The sequence below is a fragment of the Phytophthora infestans genome, genomic scaffold (assembly GCF_000142945.1).
Source record: "Phytophthora infestans T30-4 supercont1.34 genomic scaffold, whole genome shotgun sequence".
Taxonomy (NCBI): Eukaryota; Oomycota; class Peronosporomycetes; order Peronosporales; family Peronosporaceae; genus Phytophthora; species Phytophthora infestans.
This window is the reverse complement of record NW_003303725.1, coordinates 659,069-677,901: the sequence shown is the minus strand read 5'-3', so window position 1 is coordinate 677,901 and position 18,833 is coordinate 659,069. Positions and strand designations below refer to the sequence as shown.

The following is an 18,833-nucleotide window of genomic DNA, read 5'->3' as shown; positions in this document are numbered from 1 at the left end:
CTAGGAGAAGGTTTTATTTGATTGGTTGTGGCACAACAACATCGCGACCGCCAACTTTAGTATTTCATTCTGCCAAAATGGTTAACAAAAGGTGGAGTGCTGAGGAAGAATATGCTCTTCTCGATTACCTGTCTACACATTTAGATGAGTACACGAAAGGAGTCAAGTCGAAGTTCTACGAAGCTGCTCTTACAGTGCTCCCGCAGAAGTCAGCAACGCAAGCTAAGACCAAATGCACGGACCTCGAAAGCACCTACAAAAGTTACAAGACTAAACTCAGTCGCTCTGGCTTTGGTTTGAAAACTACTGATCCTACGTCTATCAAAGGTGTGTTTGCTTGTTATGCTTTTTTTGTTTTATTGGACGATTAATGTTGCTACATCGACAGACATGCTACTCAAGAAATGCAAGTACTTCTACGAGATGGACGAAATCTTTGGTTCGAGACACAACATGGTCCCTCCGTTTGTGCTAGAGCCGAATGCTGCTGTGCTGAATGGACAGGTTTACACTAGGTCCAACACTACCGTCACGACGCAGACACCAGCAATGGTCAGCACCTCCACCGTCAGCACCTCCCCGTCCCCAGCAGTGGCCATTGCCAGCATTGTCAGCAGCCCGCCGACGCCAGCAGCAGCAGCAGTCATCAGCACACCAGCAGCAGCTGATAGCAGTACGCCGACACTAGCATCAGGAGAGAGTATGAATGTGTCGGAATACTTTCCTGCCGACAGCTCGCTTACCATACGGTCGCCAACGGCTAAGATAAGCAGCAAGCGTGTCTATAACGATTCGCCGGGATCGTCTATCGCTAAGCTCCTTGCCCAGATTCGTGACGAGCGTGACACGACCCGAGCAGAACGCCACAACGAGAAAATGTTGATGCGCAGAGAAGAGCTGGAACTGAAAAGGCACCAGCTCGAGGCATACAAACTTAAGTTGAAACTTAAGGAACAGAAGATGGAACGCATGTTTTCAGTTATGACGCAGAAGTTGGACTTGCAAGCCAAGAAGATGGAGATTGAGTTGCTGAAGTTGCGTACTACTTCTAAGCAAGATGAATAAAAACGTTTTTGTTTTAGTTTTGTTTTCTATTGCTCTTCAGTTAGCCTAGGTGAAAACCTCTCGAACGCAGGACAATTTCTTGTATGCATGTACGCAGATCTTCACTGTCCTCATTGTACCAATCCACTGCTGATGCGTTATCCTCTTGCTGAGTATTGTATTGATCCCTCGGTACCTCGAAGCTGTCCGAACTATCGATGCACAAGTTATGAAGTATAAAGCAGGAAACGATTTTGCTGCAGACCTTCATGATATCGTCTTCATCGACAATTCTGTCTCGGATTCCATCGAGAACAGGAAACCGAGCCTTCAATATCCCGATGGTGTGCTCAATTATAATGCGCTGTTGCGCCAAAAGCCAATTGAACGTCTTGTTTCGCGGTAGTGTGCTAGCTGGCATTTTATATGGGGTCAAAATGAATGGGAAGCAGCACGAATACGCTGTGTCGCCGAGAAGATATTGACCAGCGTCAAAATATGCAGCTGGCTGCTCAGCCATAACCGTCAAACTCATTGCCCGTTTATCATGCAAAGACCCTGGCTGGCCGACCTGTATCAAGTAGAATTAGCATTAGCGTAGTACCAAATGCAATGAGTCTTGCACCTTACCTGATAGTATGTAATACGGCGGCGGTGATCGCATACAATTTGAGCACCAATGCAGTAGACTGACTTTCGGGAATAGTAGCACTCGGGGTCAACAGAGGGAGCGCTACTCAGCTTAAACGTTGTGCCGTCTACACACCCAACGCAGGATGGGAACCCTGAACGCGTCTCAAACGTTTGTGCTATTAAAACCCGTTCCTTCTTGCTCGGCCAGCGAAGAAACTCCGGCTCAATGGAAAGAATTGCACTAGTCACTCGGTCCCTGAATTTATAAACAGAACCTTTTGGACACACCACCGTAATAGAATAGCTAGCAATGCCACTAAGACGTCTGTAGCTGTGAGCTTACCTTCCCCAATGCCAAAATGCTGCGCAATGCGATGGATCGTCAAGTCCTGCAGCGCGAAGAGAAAAACCTCCAGCTGAAGTTGGACAGGAGCTTGTTGCTGCTTGCCGGGTACTCGAGCGAAGGCAGTGTGGGCCTCGATGCGTCCCAGCAAAAACACGAAGGTCTGTTTGCTCATGCGTAGGTCGCGGCGAGCACGAACGGCATCAAGCAGAAAAATCCGTTCAGGGCTCCATTTCCCAGTTTTGACGACGTCTGGACGACCCAGGTAGCGGTGGGAGACTATCGCGCAGTAGAACATATCGTCATCGTTTTCGTCGCTCTCGCTTCCCTGGTCACAAAGCTGATAGCTTAGAGCCGAGTGCTGTAGGTGCAGCAGCAGCGCTGCTCGTAGAGATCGCCCCATTCTCACCTTCAGCGCTCACTTACCAATGAAGTCACTGGCTGCGACTGTCAGTAGCCCCTGCACACGCTGCTCACAGTTGAACAATGAAGGTTTGATTTGATTGGCTTACGAAACCTTCGTACCTTCTAACCGTGAGAACCACTAATAAATGTCTTTGAATGTATTTACCATTACAGCAGTCCATGTACAGCTCGTATGGCCAGTTACAACAAGCCTTGAGCACCCGTTTATGAGCGTGTAATGCAGCTACTGTACGGTATTACTCAATGGAAGAGGTATAATCTATGCACCTTCAATAGTTTGTTACAAGAGATGGTACCAAACAAAGCTTTTGCTGTGGCGTCCTTTGGGAGATAAATATCTTGGGTGCATGGTATACTTTAGAAAGTGTATAATGAAAGGGTTCTCAGACAGAGACATAGTGAAACAAGTATCGATTTTACAATGCGATAGTAGTAGTAGTAAGACTAGTATACTACTCAAACTACCACTTACAAATCTCTAGTGCTGCGTGCGTCCTCCGTCAGCCTCACCAGCTCAATTCCCTTGTGTGCCGCAACAACAACTGCCTTTCGGCTCGTCTGCTGTCTGTCCGCGTCCTCAGGGGTCCCATGACAATACCTCCCGTCGAAAACACCCGCTCCTGGAACGCTGAGGACGATATTTTGCCGAGGTGAATCCGCGCAAGCAGAGCTATAGAAGGGAACTGTGCTTCACCTTCATCGCGGAACCACTTCAGTACGTCGATATGCTTGTACAAGCCCAGCTGTGCCCAGTACATGCCGTCGCGAGCGTCAATTGACATCGCATTCGACAGCTCCTCTTTCGAGATATCATAGTTCTGACGTTGGGCGATATTTAGCCACTCAGGTTCCAGCTCTAGTCACTCCTTCAAGACAGTGTCAGCTCTTGCATTGATTTCGGTCTCTTTAACTTCGTCTCTGGTCTTTCTTGTCCGAATCGGGGCACCCAGTAGGAGTTCATCTTTGTCATCCCAGCCAGTAGACGAAGGAGAAGAAAACGGGGAGTTCGACGTTTGACTGAGTAGGCTACTTTGAGACGACTGTTGGGACAAGGGTATCTTTCCTTTTTATCATCTGCGCAATCACAGTGCCGTGCTCTTCTCGCAGGAAGGCCATTTCATTCTTGTAGAAAGCCTTTTCTTCCTTGCGAGGGATGTGTCCGACGGCTGCAATCTTCTTCACGCTAGATTTAGCCGAGGGTCTAGCAAAATACAAGCCATAGCCTCCTTGGTCTCTGTGGGGAAGCGGGCCCGCAGCTGCAGCATTGTTCTTTTAAGGCACGATTTGCTGGCGGCTGCAAATTGGTCAAGCTTCTCCACATCGCTGCGATGACTCTCTTCGTTCGCATCATTAGCTCCGGGGGGCTCAATTACCATTGCATCAACCTTGAAGGACTTCAGCTTCTTCTCTGCGAGTCGTCGGAATACTACCATATACGACGATACTAGATTCTCACTTTGCACTTCTACAAGCGCAAGTTCAGCAATAAATTTGGTAACTGCCTCCATTTTTACAGCCAGCGTCCAATCTTTGGCCGTTAGCGACGTCCGCACGCTTGTGACGTCTTTGGTGAGCTGAAAGTATGCCTCAAAAGCTGAGTAGTCGACTACTGATCTTCGAATCAATTTGCAAGTGTAAGCAACACGAACGTCTTGGTCTGTCATTAGATCTAGCTCAGGACACGAAAGCGCCTTTTGAATTTTCTTTAGCGCGTGACCCTGCTTTGGAGACCTGAAGTGATTATTCAGGTTTCGCAACATTTTGATAACACCACCTCCTTCGTCCAGCGCCACTCCAGCTGTGACAGTAGTTAATACTTTGTAGTTGAACTATTCCAAACAAGCACAGTCTGGATATTATCCTTCAGTCCGATCCCGTAGCCAATACACAGGTTGAGAAGATGCATCGACCAGCTCTCTTGTTCTGTGTTAATATGATCAGCAACCTTTTTCGCTGACGAGGTTGTATCTGACATAGTGAATCGAGTCATGACACGAATGTCGAGATCATACCGAGTATTGATACCACTCTCAATGACTTTTGCAACGCTGAAAGCGGTATGACCGTCATTCTTAACACAGGCGAGCAGTGCAAGGAACCGAAATCGCCAAGAACTATCGATAAGCGCGTTTGACGCGCCAACGATACTCTCTTTCACGCAGCTAGTCCAAACATCATGCAGCAAATTAAAAAACTTCAGCTGACCGGGCAATTTCAAAGTCCGAAGATAGTAGTGCGCCCACAAGCTCGCAGAACAAAAAGAAACTGTCTGTTGAGCAGCCGGTCATGTCGGTCACGACCCAGTACGCGAAATGAGGTGTTGTCAGTTGCAGTAGAAATAATGCCCTCAAAAGTCGAAGACGCGCAAACCATGTAGGGTAGCCCTTGCGAGATGATAAACTTTGAGATAAGGACGTTGATGGTCTTCTCACTCGCTCCAAATAACCGGGTGAAGCCGTTTCTACCGATACTACACCTGCTGATGCAGCGGAAGTAGCTATGCAAGTAGTCGTTGTTGTCGCTGGAGAGATGGCAGCGTTCTCAGGTTCCCAGGTCAGATCCAACACAGCCTCCGCATCCACGACGTCCGCCTTTGACTTGTCAGTTGCACTCTGCTCCGCTAAGATGGCTAGAGGATGTTCAGCGTTCTTGGACTTGATGTAGACCTTTGCGTTACTCGCGTTTCTCGTATTGCGCAGGGCCTCCTCCCAACTAAATCGATTAATTCTTGCTCGGGCTTTGATCAGTTGGCATCGCAGCAGACATATGTTCTGATACACCCCCACAGACGGTTTCCATGGGTTCTGCTTCTTGTAAGGAATCTCCAGTGTGTGAATGAGGTCCCAAACATCATCTGTGGTGCCTGACTTTCTTGCATGCTTTACCGTGAGGGGAACACCTCCTACCGTCTTACCCCGCATATAAGGTATATGGTCTGTAAATGAACACACAACACTGCTTGTGTGTTATATTCGTTTAGAAAGCCTATGTGTTGTACAACGAACAAATTGTTTGACTTTGAAGAAGCAAGTTTGTGGGTCCTGGAATCTGTCTTGGTCGTTTAGGCTGGACCCTCCTACCGTAGGAGGACCTACGCGATCGGCGTGGGTTCAAACCTGCCTGCGTGCAGGTCACATGATGTTATGATTGGTTGCGGGTCTTTTCTTTCTGTTGTGGCTGCGTAGTATACGGAGGTTTTGTGCCTTTCCAAAAGTCTGCTAGAACAGCGATTTTCTCCTGGATACTATAGCTACGTCGCTCAGCACCCATGGCTGTGTAAAGAATAAAATACCGGTAAGAGAATTAAAGCCAAGTAACAGCAGCACCGACAAGTTTGTTGAGAAGGGTGGTTGGTTGGAGCTCTCAAGAATATTCATTGGCTCGTACAGCCTTCTGTTTTAAGTAGGTTTCAGCCACATATGTTATAGTAGTAAAATTGAGGTTTAAGGTAGATGTCGATCGAATCCTGTATTTTATTTAGAACCCATATGCCTTATATGCGGGGTAAGACGGTAGCTCCGAAGTCGACGGTGAGGCCTCTGTATCCGGCGAGACGCCAAGGCTGGCCATCGGCTCGAGCACGGTTGTTGGAGCTGCTCTCTTATTTTCAGTATTGGACTCCACCGAGACGTTTTTCATCTTCGCTTCACAGGCAGTAGTTTTGCGTCGCTTTACAGGAGGTTCTGCAGTCTCGTTCACAAGCTGTACTGGTGAGAGCACGAAGTCGGAGTCGGATCCCGTCTAAATGTTCTTGGACCGGCCCATTGAAGGCGCATGTTTCGCAGCGGTTGGATGCACGGCTTGAACACACATTTGGCTACAAAACCCGAATAGTAAAACAAGTACGTACAAGCTCGCTAAATATCTAGCACAGTAATCATATTACCTCTCGCTTAGCGCTGAATCAGTGCCTTCAAAGACATCGATAGCGCACAGATGCTGTACGGGTTCTTCGCAAATTCAGTGCCTTGAAAGACATCGATAGCGCACAGATGCTGTACGGGTTTTTCGCAAACGCTGCACGGGTCAGTCTTCAGTTGATCGTCTTCCTGGCAGCCCTTTACTGAGCACCCCATACTTAGCTCGCTAGTCACTGGCTCGGCTGACTATAGTGAACCGGTTTGTTATTTTGACAAATGATGAAAACGGCGACCGTACCTCACTCCCCCCAATGGTGAATGAGAGCCACTCGCTCGAAAATTACCAATAAAGGGTAGTCATTGCTCATTCAAGGTACTTTGAAAAGTAGATCTTTAAAAGTACTATAGTGCCAAGTAGTACTACTACTCAAGTGAATACAACACGGTATTCATATGAGTTTTACTGAACTTCTCAAAGTAGTAGTATTTCCAAAAAAATACTATTATTGAAAATACTTCCAACCCCTGATGATACAGTTTTCGTATGTTTTATAGACAGACAGAGCACTCCAGATCAGACGCCCATATGTCACGAAAGGGTAGCTAAAATGACTGTATCCATTGTAGCTCTTCACTTACCGGTAGCGCAAACTTCGTGCTACTTAGTGAAAAGTATCGGATTATCATATAAAAATGTTAATTATTGAAAAATACCACTAGAGTACCATCAATTGCACAGCATCTTACGGGAATGTCAACTTATATAGCTCATGTTGCCATATCCCAAGTATACGATCAGTAGCACGATCGTACTGAGCCGCCGTGCACCTTTGAACACCAAGTATGCCTACTTGCACGTATTCGCCGATACATACGCGCGAAAACTGACCGAACGATTATTGGTACCCAACGGACGCTATATGGGCTGCTGTGTGCCAGTCTAGTGACCTAAAATGATTCAGAAAGCAATATGCTATGTTACACTTCTGCCATTAATGACCGTGATGTAGGCAACGCGCATACTTATATTTATATCCCGTCTTCACGTTTCCAAACGCTGATTCCTGTACCGCCGTCCATTTCCATGGTGCATCCATGCGCAGCATCCTCGTCATCGGCGCCATCAGAGAGCCAAATCCGACCATAAAGCACCTACAATAGGCCGTCAAGTGCTTGGCCGTCTCACCTCCATCGCGTCGACCGGTTGCGGAGAGTCCTCCACCGCCGTCGTCAGCCGTTCTAATAGTTACACGCCCAAGGATTTTAGCTCATGCACTAGCTACTGAATACTTCTGTGCAAACACACAAGCTTTGACCATGAGCGTAAAACCTGCCGTTCCCCGCCGCTCCAATACACACGCGAAGGCAAGGATACAAATCCCCAAATTTCATCAAATCTGCCCCCACCCTTACCTCCTATAATAAATACATCCTTTCGTGGCATAGATGCGCTGTTAAAAAATAACTCCGAGCAAGCATGTATCCAGTGTGCCGTGAGTTGCTGTATGTACTGTAGTGGGCTCTTGCCTCAGTGATGTAGTAAATTCATGATTACTCAATGGAAAAGACAAGAAAACTCACCCCTGGGACGAACCAAATGGGTGCGAGTCGAAAAAGATTCAGTAACCGTTCCAACTTCGGTTCGGAGCCGGTAATCTGAAAAATTTCATTCTTCCCCGTATTTAACGTCGGAAATGAACCGTTCGAAAGTTCCTCCCGTAAGTAAAGGGAGCCTGAACCCATTGATATGGGAGAGGGTGAGGGTTCTCCAGTTTGGCGTACTTCATTGGCTAAATTACGGTGCGTTTTGGCATTTTTTTGCGCTGACTGGAGCTTTAAAAAGCTATTTACTTCCTGCTATCACACCGCGATCTTCAGCAGATACTCATGGACACAGAGCGAAGAAGGCGTCGCGACGAAGCCAGTATGCCGATCGCTGTACGGGAGGCCATCCAGGCCTTTGTCCCCGAAGCTGGAACGAAGATCTTACGCGCCAAGACGAGTGAGACGTCATTCGTCTACGACTGGGGTGTCCGCGTCGTCAGCACGGCCGACACCAACGCACCTGCTGTGTGGATGTGCATGGCGGCCGAGACTTGCCGCACCCAGCGTGTAAAGATCGTGATGTCAGGCGGGAAGACGTCAAAAGTGACGCTTCATCTAAGCAAGGCACACGACGTTGGCTCCGACAAGACCGCCAGCGAGGAGGGCAGGAAAAGAGCTCGCGACGAAGATCTTGCTGTTTTGAAGAGGCGTCCACTTTTTCGCGATGATCCTGGCCGCGCGTACGTCTTGTTGGAGACACTGCGCATCGTGAACAACAACCTTCCGTTCAGAATTGGAGAGTACGAAGAGTCGCTGATAATCCGCGACTTAATGTTCAAGGAGGAGGCTCGTGTAGCATTAAACGCCAAGGTCATCCGCCATTCTATCGTGGAGCTCTACGATGCGACAAAACATCAAATCCAAGCGATGCTGACAGAAAACAGAATCGGCTCAGCAAAAAGCTTCTCCATCGTTGCAGACTTCTGGACGGCGTCCGCGATGAATACCAAGTTTTTGGGATTGAGACTTTATCTAGTGGACTCGTCGTACCGGTTCAAATCCGTGTTACTAGGGACCCGACATTTTGCCCCGCAGTATGGCGAACGTGATGGCGGAATCCGAGGTCCATTCTATCGCTGGATTGGGGATGTGTTAGAGGACTTTGGACTTAGTCGTCACGACCTCTTCGGGTCTACCAGCGACGGTGGACCCGACGTCAAATGGATGATGAGGTCAGGGCTCAAATTGTGCTGGGAATGGTGCGTACCGCACTTTACACATGCGGCGACCAAGACCGCATTTGGCATCGTTGCGGAGAGCGGCTCGTCGAAGAACCCAGCGATGACGGACATGCTTCGACGCATCGTCAAAACTGTGTACCAGACACAGCATGTGGAAGTGATGGGCACTCTCTTCTCGGAGCTTTGCATTGTTATGACCGACGATAATGTGAACGCGCGCCAACTTCTCAACTTCAAGATTCATCGGTTTTTGGGGCTTGCTCGCGTTGTACGACGTATACTCCTACTCTGGGACCCACTGGCCGCATGGTATGAAGAACGAACTGTCAAAGCCCAGCGAGAGAATGTGGCACCACCGTCTCCCTTCCCTTTGGCTCGTGAGAAGATGGAACTGATACAAATTCTTTCTCTGCTTGAGCCGGTTTCAGTGATTAACCACATCGGGCAATCCGAATCAGGAAACCAGTGCGACGTTCTCCTCGGTCTGTACAAGCTCCGAATCTCGTTGTTAGACGTCACTACTCCCTTAAAAGACTGCCGATCGACCAAGACAGAAAGACGCTTCTTTCGGCCGGAAGAGCTGTCCAATCTGGCGACAACAACTCGGGAACTTCTCCATAAAGCTTTTCATCGTGTCTTTTTCCGGCGATACACTGACCGCGAGATAATGAATTCATGCTCCTACGCCTTCGAGATGCAGCTACTTCTTCACCCTAACTTCAAGAACCCAGACGGAGCGCTAAAGAAGGTGATTCTAGTGTCTAAGTTACAAGCCGGGGCATCACAACAGGTGGCAGATCGCCACTTCATCAAGGTTCGCCGTAAGATCATCGACGGTGTCCGCAGAATTATGGAGGCAGTGGACACTCAGCCAACATCTCCCGGAATCGTAGCTCCGCCTCCGGTAGCAGTGTTTTCAGAGGACCTCATGGAGTTATTTGCAGAAACGGCGAACGAGGTGGTACCACCGCCTGTCGACACACATACGGCAATGCACGAGCAGCGCATTGACGAAGAGCTTGACCGTTGGCTTTCGACCCCTACTTCGCTGAACGTAATGCGTCCCGGTGAGTTTGAGCCCGTCCTGAGCTTCTGGAAGCGTCAACATGATCAAGGCAACTTCCGGCTTCTGTCTCTTGTTGCACGCGTCCTATTCTCAATGCCCTCCTCGTCGGCTCAAATAGAGCGCGATTTCGGGACAGCCGGAAGAATGGTGACCCCACAACGCAGCTCACTGTCGCCGTACAACGTGGATATGGCCACATTTTTAAACTGCAACAGAGACTACGTGGATATCACACAGTGCCCGAAGCTTTCTACTAACGCTGCAGGGGCGAGGCTGCCCTCGAATGTGTTGGTGAACATGATCCAGGACCTGGATGACGAGTTTGGCTCTTTGGAGAACATGTTCTCGGCTGCAAGTATGGATCTGGGGCTCTCTGACAATGAGGAAGCAACTGAAGGCTAGCCAGATCAAGAACGAGCTGATGTGTTTGTGTATAAGTTCATTAATACCCATGAATCTGACTATGAACGGAGTAGACGCTTGCTCTTAATTGTTTGTGTTGGTGCCAGCAATTCTGCTGCTCGGGTGGTAGCGCGAGTTCGTACTGCTTCTTGAGCTTCGTGACGAATTTGATCAACTTTAGCCCGAGCCTTGCGTTCATCATGTCGATTTTGATCCGCCTTGGATCGATCCTCGCGTTCTGAGCGGCGCAGAGGCTTTGGTTTTGGCTTGGCAGGCGTTATCGATCTGCTAACTTTGTCGGCTGGCGGCACTTGTCTTGATATTGCAGTCGCTGTACTTGTAGATGCTGGACCGGGTGCATTCGACCTCTGTGCCATCACCTCGCGAGCCTTCGATTCAGCTGCCGTTTTGGCAACAGCTACCACTTGACGAAGCCGTTCCTCAATGTGGTCGTTGCGGACGTCGCTCTCCTGCTGTTGGCGCACTCTGATTGCACTGTCGTGTTGGTGAATTATACCTCGAACCAGCTCAGCAATACGAGTCTCGGAGCGCGCGATGGACGCTTGCTGTATGTTTCTCTCATCTTGTAGCCCGTTGTTCATGAGCGTTCGTGTGTTATCGTCAGCGCGTTGTACGGCCAATTTGAGCTGGTCTTTCACGTATTCAGTGATATCGCGGCGCAGGTCCAGAAGGAGTTTCTCAACCCTCAGGTTCATCTCCTGCTCCATATCTAGCACGGCAGCGTGCATACGCTGCTCCACCAACTGGCTCAGCGCAACTTGATCTGCTATCTGGGCCTCTGCAAATACTCGAGCCTGTTGCTGAGCTCCCTGTTGGAGCTGCTGTAAGACGTCCTGAATACGAGCGTCAACACGATGCTCCAGAGCCATCGGGTCGCCGTAAGTCTGCTGAATAGCGAGAACGAGCGCGTTACACCGCGCATTTGCCTCTTCTCGGGCTGCCGCAACGCGCTGCTCGACGAATCGCTGCTGCTCTTCTTCGTGCCGAGACTGTCGATGCTGGAGCTCGGCCTGATGCTCTGCGATACTGTTCGCTTGTGCAGACACATGGACAAGAGCCCGCCCAAGGCGCTCACCATCGACACGATAGTGTTTCGGCAGCTCGATGATCGGGAGGTCATGGAGGTCAACCATCGGCGATGAAAATCGAGTTGAAGTTGTAAAATGCTGGAAGCGCAGATCTAAATCCTAGGTAGCAATAATAATTTTGGCTAATGAAATGCAATAACGTGAGCCAATGAGAGGCGATGATTCATGGAACGAACCGAGTTCTCTCCCAGGTTCGGTTCTGTGACTTTTTGCAGGAACCGGGCTCCCTGCCCAGTTCGGGTTCGTAGAAAACAGTAGAACCGTGGTTCAGGTTCGGTTCGTCCCAGGGGTGAGAAAACTTCTTAATTAAAGTATTTGGGATGATAGCTAGGGATTAGTAGTAGTCGTCAAAATACGGTAGTAGGATTGCAGGACACCGAAGTACTACTTGTGCATTATAATAGTCATTTACCGCCGATGACTGTTCGGCATTAGCACTACATAATAATAATATTGCTTTGCACCCTTCACTATCTCTTCAAGACCACTCAATTATAATCCTTTAAAGCACCGTGGCACTGGTCGCCATTCCTACGGTGTATGGCACGAAGTAACTCATCAACTCTATTTCCGGGGCTACTCCTAAAATGAATCTCATTCCGTGTACTATAATTACGAGGACTTGCACATCGCAACTCGATGAGTTGGAGTGAGATCCCCCAGTGAGGTAGGTACATGTAACTAACTATCAGCTGGGAAAGAATCGCTCTTCAAAACTGCCGCACTGTGGGTATTTTAGTCGCAATGGTAAGTTCTTGACCACTTTTGGAGGGGTTGAGAAGGATGGTGAGTTTCGTTTCGAGGTATTTCCGCTCACTTCTAAACCACCACAGCCTACAGCGGAATTCGAACAACTGCGCTAGACAGGGGTACTTGCCGAAAGGGGTATAATGTTGCCACAGCCGTCGTCTGCGGACCCGCTTCAAGTCAAGCTTGGAGCGATACGGCGAGGATCCCGAAGCTCCCGGAGCTCGTTCGTACTTGAGCACATCCGAAATGAAAGTGAACACTATTGGCAAGCGTACATAAAGGTCGACGAGCTGTCTACACGCGAGCGTAAAAGTCGAATTTCAGCGTCGAATCTCGAGCAAAGTCAAGGTCTTCAATCGACTGACATTGAAGACGCTCGAAAAGTATGCGGGTACAACCGGTTGTCACCTCCCAAGACGATACCGGACTACATTCTGTTCTTGCAGCAGTTCCTCAACATGTTCATGTTGCTCTTATCGACTGCTGCAATCCTCAGTCTGATCGCGTATTTCATCAACAGGTCGACAGAGATGAATCTCTACCTGGCTATCCTCCTGTTCGCTGTTGTGTTTGGTACGTGCACAGCGACATTTCTTCAAGAACGGTCGACTGGGAAGGCGATGGATTCATTCAAAAACATGCTGCCAGCTCAGAGTACAGTCGTTCGTGACGGTGTCAGCCAAACTATCCCGGCTGAAGAACTGGTGGTGGGGGATCTCGTGTGGGTTCGCAACGGTGACAAAGTTCCAGCAGATCTGAGGATTCTTCAGTGTAACAACTTGAAGGTGGAGAACTCCTCTCTAACAGGTGAATCAGAGCTGATTAGTCTTACGTCGGATGCTCAAGATCATTCCGTCGCTCAATTGGAGTGCAAGAACATTGCGTTCAATGGCTCGCTGTGCTTTGACGGAGCCGCCTTGGGTTTGGTGCTGACGGTCGGAGACAAGACGGTTCTCGGCCAAATTGCCAAGCTCTCAACGTCGGCAACCCTTGCTGAAACCAATATGCAGCGTGAAGTTAAGGCCTTTGTTCGGTTTATCGCGATTCTAGCTTTCGTCATGGCCAGCATCCTGTTCATTCTCGGTGTCGTCCACAAGGACGGAGGAGATGTTTTGATCACATTCGTCGATGGTTTCCTCGTCATCCTCGTGGCGAACGTTCCTCAGGGTCTTCACGTCACGGTCACCTCTCTCTTAACCATTACAGCCGGTCGGTTGGCAGCGAAGAATGTGTTTGTCAAGCGTCTAGACTGCGTCGAGACACTGGGTTCCATTTCACTGATCGCTACCGACAAGACGGGAACGCTTACGAAGAACGTCATGACGGTCACAGATATCTGGGCAGGACGCGAGTTCATGGCTCAACCATCCGAGCAATGCACAGAGATCGTACCGGATACTACGACGGACTTTCTGACCGGCATGACACCCAAAGCTCTTCTTACTCGCGGTGCAGCGCTCTGTAACCGTGCTGCTCCAGACGTCACCCATCCTTCGAATATTCAGATTACAATTGATGAGTCGGTGGATTCGGGAAGTGAGAAGAAGAGCGAGTCGCCCATACGCAGTCCGAAGATCCGAAGTCCTTCGATGGTACGTAAGCAACGAGCTTTAACTACAACGCGGCAGTACACTGGTAACCCCTCGGATATCGCGCTTCTTCGTTTTGCGGATCTCAATTTCTCGGCGGACATAACACGTGACGAGTATCCACTGATCTTCGAAATCCCTTTCAACTCGACCAACAAGTGGCAGCTTGTCGTTGTACCTGCACCAGGTGAAAAGACAACGCAACGGAACTTCGATGTGTTCATGAAAGGTGCTCCTGAAGTGATAATCAAGCGATGCAGCACGATGATGTCTGCAACCGGGGAGGAAATTCCGTTAAACGAGGCGCTGGTAAGTGAGTTCTCTCTTGCATACGAGACGTTTGGACGCAAAGGCCGACGTGTCATTGCACTGGCAACCCGGCGGTTTGAAGCGTCCAATACGCACTTTACCGCTGAAGAGGGAAATTTTCCCTCTGAGAACCTCTGTTTTGTGGGAATTACCGCAATTATGGACCCTCCGCGGGACGATGTTCCTGACGCAATTGCGAAGTGTAAGGCGGCTGGTATCAAGGTGTTTATGGTTACAGGCGATCACCCATTGACAGGACGAGCCATTGCGATCGAAATTGGACTGCTGGACGATAGTGGGCGTGTTCTAGACTTGCTGGAACCTCCCACTACGAAGATATCGGTAAAGCTACCAACCGATTTCGATACGTACAATGGCGCAGTCGTTCACGGTGGCTTCGTTAATTTGCTGTCTAACGAAGACTTGAAGGCCATTCTACGCTTGAATTCGGTGGTGTTTGCTCGCACTACGCCCCAACACAAGCTGCAGATTGTCAAAGCTAGTCAAGAGATTGGCGAATGTGTTGGGGTGACTGGAGACGGTGTCAATGATGCTCCAGCGTTAAAGCAAGCGGATGTTGGCGTGGCAATGGGAAAGAACGGTAGTGACGTCGCTCGCCAAGCTGCAGATATCATCCTCATGGACGACAACTTCTCCTCGATCGTGCGCGGTATCGAACAAGGACGTATCATCTTTGATAACGTCAAGAAGACGATTGCGTACACGCTAACGCACTTGTGGCCAGAGATCTTGCCATTGGCTATTTATCTGGCACTTGGAATGCCGACAGGTATGACAGCGCTCCAGATTTTAAGTATCGATCTTGGAACCGAACTTGGACCTGCAGTTTCTATCGCTCACGAAGGAGGAGAACACGACATCATGCAACGCCCTCCACGTAACGTCAAAAAGGACCGACTCATCTCTAAATCTCTACTGGTCTACTCGTATATTGTCGCTGGAATGATTAATGCAGGCGGCTGCTTGCTCGCTTACGCTGCTGTGTTCTGGCGCAACGATGTGTCGTTCTCAGATTTGTTCATGAGCGCAGAAGAGAACTGGATCAAAGACGCCGACCCACTATGTGTCACGGACACAAAATGTTTGGATGCTCAAGATCAGATGCGTATACTGGCAGAGGCCTGTGCGTCCTGGTACATCGCTCTGGTTACGTGTCAATTCTTCCACATCTGGATGGTCAAGACCCGACGCACTTCGGTCATTAAGGCCAGGATCTTCAAGAACATTTTCACTGTGTATGGTGCAGCGATGGAGATTCTGATCGTTCTGCTGGTCGTGTACGTTCCTGGCATCCAGTCGTTCTTCGGAACTGCAACTGTGGACTATGTGCCGTGGCTGATCGGATGTGGCGCTGGTATCGTCACGTGCCTATACAGCGAAGCCATTAAGGCTGTCGCGAGACGACAAATCCCTGGCCAAGAACACCGCCTCGCTCAATGGGTCGCATGGTAGAAACTAAATGCAGAATGGATGCTTCAATAACAATACCGCACATACCTTTCTCAACACTTCTCATAGGGTCCGCACGGAATTAGAGAATATTGCTGGACACCTGTTAAATTGACGAGTACTATCGTTTCATCGTATAATTTGATATACTGCGAAAGCTGCGTTTCCGTTTTAAACAGTCCGAGTTCCTCAACGCTTGATAAATGTCCGGTTTTCGGAGCAACGCTTAGTATTCCCGCGTTGAAGCGCGACGAAGAGCAGGATAGTCGATAAAAACGGTGTTTCCAAAGATGCTGATACTCATATATCGTATGAATGGATGCAAGTTGGCTGAAAGCTTGCCGTAAAATAACCTGACTCATCGTGAGCAAAACGTCGGAAAAGCACGTCCGAATTACACAAAGTATAAAAGTTAAAGCTAAAAAATATGTGGACAACGTGGCAAGTGAATAGGCTTTACTGGTATGGCGAGTTTCGTACCACTGCGAAACCTGATAGCGCGCAGCCTCCACAAGACGAAATCAAAAGCAATTTCTGAGGGTCAAGCATCAGGTAATCGAAGACGATCTCCGAGACACAGTTGTTCGCCTCACACAGCATGGTCCTTGGTCGGGTCCCAGCCAGTAACGAGATACTCGTCCAGAGCAGCAAGTTTGTCAGCTTGCGAAGGCATCAGTTTGACGTTCACCCCCTCGAAGTTGTTTTTTCTGTCGTCCAGGGTTCGTGGACTTGGGCAGGGTGATGAAATCATTGGTCAAGCTAAAAGCCACCAACACTTGAGCAGCAGTGGCGCCAACGTCGTTCGCGATCGCGACCAGAGTAGGGTCATCCATCTTGCAGGCTCTAGCCAATGGAGAATACGCTTCAAGCAGGATGCCATGCATTTTGCAATACTTCACCAGCGATGGACGCATCATCCATGGATGAGGTTCAACTTGGTTCACTGCGGGTTTGACCTTCGCAGTCTTTAAGAGCTTTCCTAAGTACGCCTCGTCGAAGTTCGAGACGCCGATGTCCTTGAGTATACCATGTGCGTGAAGCCCTTCGAGATCACGCCAGGACTCATCACGCGTGGAAGAATACCCCGGGGGCGTACAGCAGGTAGAGGTCGATGTAGCCGAGACCGAGCTTCTCGTTACTCTCCTTGGTGGCTACCAAGGCCTTTTCATAGCCCCATTTGTCAATGAAAAGCTTAGTCGTCACGAAGATCGCTTCACGAGGGATGCCGCAGTCGCGGATGGCACGACCGACATCTGCTTCGATCTCGTAGTATTGCGCCGTGTCAATGTGGCGGTAGCCAAGCTTCAGAGCCGACAATACGGCGTTGTAGCTTTCGGCACCGGGTTCGGACAGGTGCACGCCCAGTCCAACCATTGGAATCGTGACTCCACTTGGCAGCGTCTTGGTCGGGACTGACCGTCCCGGTCATTGTGTGTATGAGTTATCTGAATAGTCTTTGGTCTTCCGCAGCAGCTTGAATGGTGAGGAATGAACATCAATGAGCTCCAGCAGCGGCGAGCTAACAATAGGGAGCAAGTGCTGGCGATACATGTGCGAGAATGACCTTCATTCTTCGCTGAGTTATTGAGTCAGCGTGCGCTAACAGGGTTTAGGCCCTGGTGTAAGTATAAATTCTGAAATTCGCTCTGAGAAATCGCGTGTTTTGATTAGCCTGCAACAAGCAGTGCAAAGAAACTTATCTTGTGACAATCCAGTATTAATAGAGAGAATTCGAAGCCCTTACATACCGTATTCCTTATGTGATTGGCGACGCTCGGTCATTAGCGACAAATAGCAGCGAATCAAATTGATTTAAATTTCGTGTTGTCGCGCTTTATGTGTTTGGCGACCAAGGGGAAAATGAGCATGTTATATAGTTTTTTCGATGCAGGTATCTTTTATGCTGGCAGAAAGGCTGGACCACCTCAAGAATTTGACAGTCGCCAATCACATAAGGAATACGGTAACGCTAATTTCGCTTAAAATTACATTTTTCTTCTTGGATTTTAGATGAAAATCCCCAATTTTTTTAAATCTAGTGATTTCCGCCCCAGCCCTTACCTCCTATAATAAATACACCTTTCGTGGCATAAGGGCGCCTATTGCACTGTAAGCAATAACTGCGAGCAAGTATGTATCCAGTGATGACGTGAGTTGCTGTATGTATTAATAGTGGGCTCTTGCCTGGCAAGTTGCCACCGTGATTTAGTAGATGCATGATTACTCAATGGAAATGACCTCTTCCATTGAGTAATTGTTGATATGCACCGACTCTGCACGGTTCGGCTAACCGGCGTGACGTTCCAAACTGGACCGGTCCCAAACCGGTTAATCTGGTGGATGGCCAGGAGCACTGAAGTTTAGAGGACAGATTTAATTGACTTTAATCTACTCACTTCGGCATTTACCGTTAACAACAACAACAGGTTAACAGCCGCAAGCGCTCAACTCTACTGGAACGTTCCAAAATATGACGACGACCAAGCGCGCCGAAGTCCTCCTCGGGAGTGGGAACTACTTCCACTGGGAGTACAATATGCGCATGACGCTAGCCAGGAAGGGCCTGCTTGCGCATATTCAAGCCGTCAAGCCGGAGAACGATATCACCGAGGCGTGGCTCGTCAATGATGCCAAGGCGCTCGGCATCATCGCTCAGGGAGTGGAACTCCAGCATCAGACCAAGATTCGGTCGGCCACTCGTTCCATAGAAGCTTGGGGAACGCTGCGAGAGTTCTATAACCGCACCACGCTCCACAACCGCGTGACGATGACGCGTCGCCTCCACGAGTTCAAGATGGAAAGTGGATCGACTATGGCCAAGCATCTGGATGCGTTTGATGAGCTGATCGTCGGGTTGCAGACGCTAGGAGAGCCCATGGACGAGGCACGCCAGCTGGTGGTGCTGCTGAGCAGCCTCCCCGATGAGTACGAGCTCATTTCGTCTATCGTGGAGAACGTAAAGGGTGTGACGCTCATCGAGGCCAAGGAAAAGCTGTTGAAGGAGTACGAGCGACTCGAGAAGAAGGAAACCATGGAGAAGGCGTTC

At 49.2% G+C, this 18,833-nt stretch overlaps 3 protein-coding genes across 3 annotated transcripts; 1 reads left to right on the top strand and 2 right to left on the bottom strand.

Annotated features, from left to right (window-relative positions):
* Positions 1 to 1,589: 1,589 nt before the first annotated feature.
* PITG_14385 (uncharacterized protein) lies at positions 1,590 to 5,716 on the bottom strand (the record flags this gene model as incomplete). The annotated part of the gene is made up of 7 exons (XM_002898807.1): positions 1,590 to 1,615; positions 2,021 to 2,401; positions 2,447 to 2,527; positions 3,045 to 3,302; positions 3,903 to 4,244; positions 4,923 to 5,158; positions 5,637 to 5,716. 7 exons carry the CDS (start codon positions 5,714 to 5,716, stop codon positions 1,590 to 1,592), a joined length of 1,404 nt encoding a protein of 467 aa, XP_002898853.1.
* A 6,736-nt stretch (positions 5,717 to 12,452) lies between these two features.
* On the top strand, positions 12,453 to 15,790 carry PITG_14384 (sodium/potassium-transporting ATPase subunit alpha, putative; the record flags this gene model as incomplete). The annotated part of the gene is made up of 2 exons (XM_002898806.1): positions 12,453 to 12,455; positions 12,572 to 15,790. The coding sequence occupies 2 exons, from the start codon at positions 12,453 to 12,455 to the stop codon at positions 15,788 to 15,790; spliced, it is 3,222 nt and encodes a 1,073-aa protein (XP_002898852.1).
* A 653-nt stretch (positions 15,791 to 16,443) lies between these two features.
* PITG_14383 (aldo-keto reductase, putative) lies at positions 16,444 to 17,569 on the bottom strand (the record flags this gene model as incomplete). The annotated part of the gene is made up of 3 exons (XM_002898805.1): positions 16,444 to 16,630; positions 16,884 to 17,199; positions 17,536 to 17,569. The coding sequence occupies 3 exons, from the start codon at positions 17,567 to 17,569 to the stop codon at positions 16,444 to 16,446; spliced, it is 537 nt and encodes a 178-aa protein (XP_002898851.1).
* Between the last annotated feature and the right edge of the window lie 1,264 nt (positions 17,570 to 18,833).